The sequence below is a fragment of the Mesitornis unicolor genome, unplaced genomic scaffold (assembly GCF_000695765.1).
Source record: "Mesitornis unicolor isolate BGI_N332 unplaced genomic scaffold, ASM69576v1 scaffold48372, whole genome shotgun sequence".
In the NCBI taxonomy this organism is placed as follows: domain Eukaryota; kingdom Metazoa; phylum Chordata; class Aves; order Mesitornithiformes; family Mesitornithidae; genus Mesitornis; species Mesitornis unicolor.
In genome coordinates, this window is record NW_010170831.1 from 53,419 (window position 1) to 62,775 (window position 9,357).

The following is a 9,357-nucleotide window of genomic DNA, read 5'->3' on the forward strand; positions in this document are numbered from 1 at the left end:
TGCGAAAGGTACCATGGTGCTACCATTGAGTGAGTTACTGTGCAGCTTTGCCTATTTCCTTTGAGTGCAGGGTCCCAGGGGACAGCAAAGTTTGTGGCTGCTGCATAGCGGTGTTTCCCCGCTGCATGACCCCATGCACCAAAGTCATAGCTCTCTTCTCAAGGTGACTGTCTGCATCTCACACATGTGGGACAGAAGCATAAAGCTGCCTTGAGACATGAAGATAGCAGCAGAGGATCATAAGACCTGTCATGCCTGTCTCCAGATTTCATGTTCAACTTTAGCATTTCTTCTGAAAAACTCAGGCAGATCTTGTGCTCATAACAGTCCTCTGGTGGCTGATGAATACACGCTGGCCATTTCATGCTGAACCCAAAAAGCCCACTGCTGTCTTCATGGGTGGTGGATGTGACTGAAATTTATTTACCTGCCTTTCTACTTTGCTGGTCTACAATGGCTAATGGTGGAGGTTGAATCAGCATCACAAATTGCAACTGGAACTTCTGATTTAGCTATAGACCCCTCTCACTTTTATCCGTACATTTAGCATTTCTGGAGCCTTAGACATCCAAGCCGCAACAGCTGTGAAATTCTCCCATCTCCAAAAAATAACAGTGTGGAAATGCTAAGAAACATTTTCTGCCTGCAATTTCCCTTTCCAACGTGCCTTGTTTGTTTCTTCACCGCTGGTCCCTCACCCCCACTGATGCTAGCTAGACAAGTTAGTTATCCAAAAGAGATGTGAATATAAGAGGGCTGCACAAGCTGCCACATAGCTGGTTAGTCAAAAGCTCTTGGTTGACCAGTGATTCCAAATAATAAGTTGTCAGAACTTGATTTTGAACCCTAAATGTACAGAGATACTAAGCTCAGATTTCAGAAATGAATGAAAAGATTAGAAGCAGCTGCTGCAGACACCTCTTGTATATGTGTTAAAACATGCTTAAACTATTTCCTCTGTGAGAATAACAGGAATTAAGATTGATTTCTGACACATCAGCACATTTATTTCTCTTTCTGCGTATTTGTTATCACTGGGAAGCTGGCTTCAGCCATTTTAACAAAGGTTTGGAATCCTTCGCAAGGTGGCTTCAGCACCCTGAAAGCCTCCTCTAAGCAGTCAGCTGCTATTTTCAGGCCTTTCTTTATGCATCTGTGTCCTTGAAGGATAGCCCGTAGGAAAGTAATAAATGAAGAGGAGGAGGATACAGAACGAAGCCTGAGCTGTTGTGATGATTCACCTGAGGAGGAGCTGCCTTCTGTGGTACTTGGTGTCCCATTTTGATGCAGCATATTCACAATATCACCATAGTCCATGAGAAGTTCTGATACTTGGAGAGATAAGGCAGGTGAAGTCAGCAACTGATGAACAGCAGACTCTACTGCATCAGGGAAATTGTCATGTTTCAACATCACTGCAATGAGTACACCCATGATGCTTCCTACAATCCCCTTGTAATTCTCATAAAGTTCCTTTAGTGCAGCAATCTTGTCCTGCAGGGAAGTGATCTGACCAGAAATCTTAGCATACAAACTGTCGCTGATGCTTTCCTCTACATCTTTGTCTTCTGTTTCCACGGTGGCTTTCATCTGTTTCAAAGCACTGATGATGAGCTGCAGATTATCTTTAATGCTGAAGTTTTCTTTTACTGACATGGTGGGGAAGTTGGTGCCAAGATGCGCATTGAGGAGTCGGAACATTGTGTTCGTTGAAGAGACAAAGATGTACACTAAGTCATACAGATTCTGGCAGGCCATGAGCAGCCTTTCTTTATCACTCTTAAATCCAAGGCGGGCTAACATTTTTGGAGTGGGGTCTGACTCTGAAAAGCAAACAGAGGAAATCCAGAAGACACAGGGGAATAAAACTGGAGATATTTTCAGCTAGAATATTACATTTCTGAAACCACTATTACAAATTATCAACTCACCTGACCCACCCTCCCCCAAGACATTATAGTTAGAAGAAAACACAGAAAAAGCCCCTTGTCAGACTTTGCAGGGGTCTTACCAAACAAGCCAGCAAAATATGGTGTAAACAGCTGCAAGTATCGTTCCTCTTACGGCTGCAGAAAGTATGACTCCGACCTTCAGCATGCAATCTGAAAAGCAATAGAAATACTGTAAGTTAATTATTTTTACCTTTTGGTGTTTATTGCTAAATTTAAAGGAGTCCTAGCAAACAATCTACATTACCTAATTCTTGGAACTATAATCCTTCAGTTTGTATATACCGGTGGGTCTACACAAAATTAAACTCATATTCTGGGGAGGGGGGAATAGGCGCAGCAAGGTCAAATGCATCAGACATCTACATTCAAAAGAAAGCAACTGAAGACTGAGTAATGCAATGTTTTGTTAGGCTACAGTTTCCTGTGGAATGGCCCATATCTGTCAGTTCATACAATGGCTGGATGTCGCAAGCATCCCTTGATAGGTGGAAGCACAAGTTCTTGCTTAGGCTCACATTTTGCTAGCATTTTGACTACTAAGGAAGTTATGTCCTTCTGCTTACACCTAATAGTTTTCCCAAGGCCAACTGCAGGTACAGGCCTGGGACAGCACACAGCTGAGGGACTGCTCCTGATGTTGCCTTTGCTTGAACCAGAGCCCTGGGAAGCCAGACTGGTTGCAGTGGACATGTTTCATCAGCAATTGCTGTGGTTAGATGTGCAGTTAGATGTGTCCAAGGAGTAACACCTTCCCATCCCACTTCATACTTTTAAAGACTTTTCTCTCAGTGCTCAGCTCAACCCTCTGCCTCTTCCTCCTTTCCCTTTCCATGGCAAAAGTGGTCTGAAATTGTGAAATGGCAAAATGATTTTAGCCTCCAATGCTGCTCAGTCAGAGCTGGCTCTGGGGTTTCACACCACTTCTTGCACTTTCACGGCATCAGAGGAGAGGACTGGGCAAATTGCAACAAGGAAGGGTGACAGGCACTCCAGATGAAGTCCTTTCCTCAAACTTAATAGGTCTGAAACAATCACTATTAATCTTTCCTAAAGACCTGGAGTAAAGCAGGAACAAAACTGCTTGTTTATTGTTTAAGTAATTTTTCTGTTATGTTCCAAATGATAAAGACTCTAGAAGAGAAGAATTTGCATCCACTGCAAACCTTGAAAACCTGAAGTCAGTTTCCAGCCTTCAGAATGTGACAGAGAGGCAGTTGCCAGCCTGAACAATTAAATTCAGTCCAATACTTGAAGAAATATTTTTGGACTACATGGCATTCTCAGTTAACAAGAGGAGTCACAACTAATTGACGATTGCAGAAATGTAATATTTAAATTCTTAGTGTTCTCTCTCAGCTTATCTTCTCATGCCTACAGCTCTGAAAACAAGGGGAGTTTGGTACTCTGGCTCTGGGTTGAATACAGTAACTCAGATTTCAGGGGAAAACAAGCTGGCAATTGCAAAGTACACATTTTATGCTTGATCTTTACTTTCATCTAAGAAATGAAACTTTCATTCTCTACTGAGGAAGCAGCATTCACAACCAGAGCCTAATGAGCAGGAGGTCCATCTTTCTAAGGATGAAAGCATGAAAGATGTCTAGCTTGGATGAAGGCAGAAGTACAAGCTTGTCTTTCTGGGACAGACAAAGCCTGTTTTCATTGTCTGTGGTATCTATTTTTCTATTTGTGTTTGACTGTTCAACTTTTCTTCCATAATTCACAGGTGTACAAAGCCAGTCATGGCAACACTTCATTATTTCAAGGAACAGCTGCGAGTATTAGCTTTTAATGTTTATACTTATAAACAATAGATATTCCTAAATCCCAGCACAAAACCTAATCCTCTGTCTGTATGAATGAAAAGTGCTGTCCTACATGTTTTATGTTCTGAGAGCAGCAAGTAATACCAATCCTTTCAGCCACAGCTGCAGGCACCTGTGACGGTACAAGAATTGGAAACTAGCATGAAATAAACTGAAATTTGTTAAAATTGGAAGGAAGGGGAAAGGAGGAAGAAAATGAGGTGAATCTGGGTAAACATCACACAATAGAATTAATGATAAGCAGGCAGGCCACAGGACCCAGCTGAAGCCCAGCCTCTGGATCCCTAACTCATCACATGCTGCTGGAAACCACCAGAGGAACACAGGGGAAAGAGGATTTAGTTGCTGTCCCATACACATTTCAGCTGATTGCAGGAGCACTCAGATGAAATCAGGTAGGCAGTCTAAATCTTTAATCAGAAAAGCTTCTGGAGAAAATCTTCCTGGAGCTGGAGAAATAGTCAGAAAGAAAGAAAGATATGTGTTCTGCCTAACTCTAGAAAGTGATTGTAAAAACTAGCCAAAGTGTTAATGTGAAGAGTAAGAGGTAATTTTAGCATTAAGAGACAAAATCTAGAGCAGTTGTAGGAAGCTGAAATAATAATGCATGAAGAATAGATGCTAAAAGTCTCCTCCACACCTGTCTCGTGCGTAAAACGTGTGTGGAAGTCCTATTCCTCTTGGAAAATTTTGTCTTCTCAGTTTCTACAAATAAGGAAAAACAAAAGACCTTTCAACAAAACATCACTGGAATGGAAAGGATCTAATATCACACTGAGTCAGAGAGCAAGCCAGCAACATCCTTGAGGCAGGACGGATATGAAATCATACCTTGCATTGACATGGCTTTATGTTTCTTGAAAATCACAGAACTTTACTGTATATATACTTTGTTCCCTCCAGCTTGAAGAAAAAGAAAGATGTGTTAAAGAGTTTATTCTCTTGACAGAGCTACAAGGTAAGTGGCTGGAAGAAATGTATAGTACCGTGCAAAATATTGTGGAAGAAATTCTCTTCAGACTGGTTTGTATTTCAACACTGAGACTAAAAGTTGGCTAGGGGTCTTTTAAAATAATTCTGTTTTTCTACAGTGATCTTGTGGGGGAGGCTGTGATTAGTAAAATATAGCTGGGTCAGTATCAGATGATTTGCAGTTAGCAGATAATGCAAGAACTACAAAGGACCAACATGACACAAAGCTATCATTTATGAAGAAAAATCTAGCTAGTCTCTTACACATAACTATCTGTAGCTGTACCTGTGATACGTAGGCACTGACAGCAAAAAAAGATTTATCTTGGGAAAATGAAAAGCACCGCATAAAAGTGGTCCAGATTTGCAATAGCAGGGCTGAGAGAATGCAAAAGTACCAACAAAGAACCTAGTCACCCTACTCATTCACAGCTTTACCCCTGTTGCAAAGTAAGACACATGCACTTACGTCAAAATCATGCTAAAGTACTTTGCAGCTGGCGATGGGTTAAAAGGAAGTGGCACAGAGCTGATTAGAGAAGCTTAGTGATGAGTAGTAACTCCATGATCACTGGTAATTCAGTCACTATGACATGCAGGTGATGAAGAAAAGTGTATTAAATATGCCCTTTTGGTGGCAAACCAGTGATGACTCAGAGAAGAATGGAGACCGTAAGGATTAGATACAAGTGTTTGGGGCAAAGGAGACTGCAGCAATCAAAGAAGTTAAATTTTGTGCTCTGGTTTGTACAGTGATAACGGAGGGTCAGATTCTGCTCAGTCATGTTCTAGGAGCTTGGTGAGCACCCACTGGTGTCAGCTCCACACAGGTCTCCCTGGGTCTGGAGATAGTGTGGCTGTGCAAGCAAGGCCCTCCTTGCAAGCTGGTCTGTGCTGCTCCAAGGCAGTCTGCCATCACAGACGACCTGGTGGTGTAGGTGCACCTCACGGTGCTTACACAGCACACTGGAGATCACGGGGCTGTCTGCAGCTGTTTGATTTCACGGGGGGAAAAAACCAACAGGGAATCACAGCATTAGGGATGTGAAGAAACAGTGAGGGAGCAGGGGCTAAATATGAAGGAAGAAAAAACAGTGGGAGATGTGCATGGTGATATAGGTTAGGACAGGTTTATTTTAGATAATTTTACTATTCTCTATGGATTCCCAAGTGTGAGTTTATTAGTATAAGCACAGTATATTACTTATATAGTAAATTTTCTCTTGAATGCAAGGAGAAATAAGCTACACTGGCATAAAACACTCCTATGGTATACAGACTATGCCCACTCCACCAGTTATCATTGTTATTTAAAAATCAGATGCCACTAACTGAAAAAAAATAGGCTAATACAAAAGTGTGTCTAGAACTCGCCTGTAATTTCCACATCTTATTTTAGATTTTTCTGATTAGATGAGATTGTTCTGGTTTTTAATGAACTAGTTCAGCTTCTACAGTCTTCAGTTTCCAAGGTGAAGAATGACCCATGTTCATTTTACCAATCTCCCAATCACAAATTTGTTAGCTAATTTTGTTGCTCTGAGTATGTCCAACTTCTCATAAGACATTTTCCAATCATTTGGCTAAAAATCCCCCAAAATAATTAAGATCTCTATATTTTTAATCTATGCCTTGGGATTTGACTTGCTGAGTATAAAAAGAATCAGTGAGGCAGAGACACAAGACATTTCTCTGCTCTTTAAGGGTTAGAGTTATGGGTGTTGAATACAGTAAGAGATTTCTTTTCTCTCTTGAAGTAGCCTAATTCTGAAGAATGGCGCTGAGTGACCTCCTTTACCCAGATAACCCCAAGAGACGGCAAGAACTGATCCACTTGCACCAAGAATTGCTCGACTGCATGGCCACAAATTTCCGTGCAACAAATGAGCTGGCTGGAGTGCTGAATGAACACCTGGGTTGTACCATTACCCACATTCACATGAGAGAGAGCAGCACTGTCAAGGAAAATTGTGATATTATCATTCAAGCAATGAGTGAGATTCAGCATCAGGTACAGAAGATTGATAGTGACATGAAGGAAAAGCTCGAGCCTGTGCTGTACCAGAAGCTGTATGACATCAAAGAGCCCGAGTTGGAGAAAATTGCAATAGCCCATAAAGTTTTTTCCATTGTTCTTGGTGAAGCGACTTCAACAGCTGCGATGGTAGCCATCAAACTACTTAGCTCCAATGTTATAACTCTCACTGTGAGCAAGCTTGTCAGCCTCCTTGCACAGATTGGGGCATCTGTTCTTGGGGGAATCAGCATCACCATTCTTGGGCTTGGCATTGAAATGATCCTCCATGCCATCCTAGGAGCTGTGGAGAGGAATCAGCTTCTGGCAGCTGTGAGGAGCTACGAGAAGCACCTGGCTGAGTTTAAGGCAGCCTCAGAAAAGTACCAGCGTGCCATACGTGAAGTGACTTCCTTGGTGAGACAGCAGGTTCAGGGAATGAAGACTGAGTTCTCTCTCCTGCTGTGACAGCCACTGCAGCAGCTATGCCTGCAGAAATCTTTCTGATTCATTATGGTAAATGAACTACTGATGGCTTTTTTTCTTATTTGTGACAGCAGAGCAAGAGATGTGACAAATCAGGGAACTGGCACCGAATTATATGAACAGATAACTGACCTATAGGTGCCTCTGGGAGGCAACGCTTCAAATACTTTGCACCTTTGCTTCAGCTGTTTGTGTTGTAGATAACCTTGGACTGTAATGTGGACTAGCAACAATAATATTCACTGATGGAGCAGTAGTGGTGAGAAGGTGTGATTTTTCTCTTACTGTGTTTCTACATCAGAGATGACAGCATGATGGGAGGAGATAAATTCAACAAGCCAGTTCATGTCATCATCTGGAGGGCATGTCAGGATGGCTGTGGTTCCTAAACTCTGTGTGTGGATTAGTGCTAAATCTGACTGGCTGAATTCCCTGTTCATGGAAGTGCTTACAAGCGCTAGCTGAAACACATTTAACTGCTATTTCCTGTCCCATCCCTGCCTAAGAAGCCAGACAGAGATATACTTTAAATAAACTCTAATCCCAGCAGATCAGCAGGTAAGAGAAACATGGGCCTACAGGCACACACACACGATGTTGTCCCACAGCTGAGGGAAACCAGCTGTAGTGTTCCAGGCATGCCTGGCTGTGAACAACCTCTCATGCTCAGTCGTGCCCCGCTCCTGCCAACCCACAGGCACACGTTTCTGTGTGCAGTTGCTGCCCTGTTGACTGAAATGGGATTATACAGATGTACAAGTGTCTGTAGGATTGCAGCCCTACGTATTCGATACATTTATTTTCCTTTTGAGTGCTTTACTCAGACCAAAGTGGGACTGCCAAGAGCGTGCCCAGATTCTGCATTTCACAATAGGCTACCAAACGCCCTTGTTTTTCAGATTCTAAAAACAAAGCTAGAAGCTGATTTCCAGTCTCTTGCTCTGATTTGCTGTGGTGTGCAGTTTTTGCTTTGATCTTTGGGGGACAAAAAAGTAAGTTAAGAATTAATAAAAATACACCTGAATATTACAATATTTATCTTTCCAGTAGTTGGTTTATATTTTGGTTCTGTCTCAAAAATCAATCTCATGCCAAATAATTAAAAAATATTAAAGTCTTCATTACAGATGTGAGTTATAAGTTCTTGTTTATATCCATGATAGACTTATCTAGTAAGATTTTGTATTGGTTCATTTTTAGTACCAGCTTCCCCCATAGTATAAGTATACTCAAATTCGCACTTGTTTATTAATAGTCAATATTAACAAAATTAGGTTATTATATTAATAACTGTGAAAGTAAAGAGATGGGTAAGATTACAACAGGGAAGCTCCCCATTGTCTTCTTAACACTTGCGATTCTGGGTTTTGGTTTTGTGTTTTTTCTTTTCCTTTCCCACTGTTCCTATTTTTAATCATATTTTCAGACTCCTCTTTGCTTTTGTATTCAAAAGCCACTAGATGGCAACGCAGCTGCAGGCTCTCAAGCAGCTCTGCCAGCCATCAGGCAGAATGCCTGGTGCCCAGGAGCAAACGCAGGTGCCAGAGACTGACAAACTGAGACCAGCACAAGCCGCAGACTGGGCGATGTGAGTCAGGAGAGGCAATTCAGAGGAGGAAAAAAGCATTACCTTGCCTCACACGAGGTATTGCGGGCGACACGGGTGACCTCATTTCCCCAAGATGTGACATCTCCCATCTCCTGACACAAGTGGCACTCAGTTTAGAGGCAAGAGACTGTCAGTCAGCAGAACAGCAATATTTGAGTGTTGGAGAGGCAAGAGTTTCTGGATCCTGCAGACTTTCTATGTACAAATGTACATTGTAATTTAGGAAGAAAACCCACCAGCTCAGTACATATCTTTGTGAGAGTGCCAATCACTGCTGTACGAGAATAGTGGAGTCAAATAAAACGAAACCTGTTGTACTTTTCAAGCTGCTTGTCCACATTTTCTTGAAAGCAAATTCTAAGCAGTGGCAGGGGAAGTGGGATACGCAATTAAGAACACAAAAAGATACAAGTTCTACTCACCTCTTGATGGATCCTTGTTCCTGGTGGACTTAAAGGAACGCTGGCTTGCCCGCAACAGCAGGTGTGAAAGCTGTCT

At 42.0% G+C, this 9,357-nt stretch overlaps 1 protein-coding gene across 1 annotated transcript; it reads left to right on the top strand.

Moving 5' to 3' along the window:
* Positions 1-6,524: 6,524 nt before the first annotated feature.
* SMCO3 (single-pass membrane protein with coiled-coil domains 3) lies at positions 6,525-7,232 on the top strand. The gene has a single exon (XM_010179815.1). The coding sequence runs from the start codon at positions 6,525-6,527 to the stop codon at positions 7,230-7,232; it is 708 nt and encodes a 235-aa protein (XP_010178117.1).
* Positions 7,233-9,357: the final 2,125 nt, after the last annotated feature.

What these genes read in the sequence shown, in the direction of transcription:
- SMCO3 (XM_010179815.1), top strand. Translation starts at nt 6,525, where the DNA reads ATGGCGCTGAGTGACCTCCTTTACCCAGATAACCCCAAGAGACGGCAA.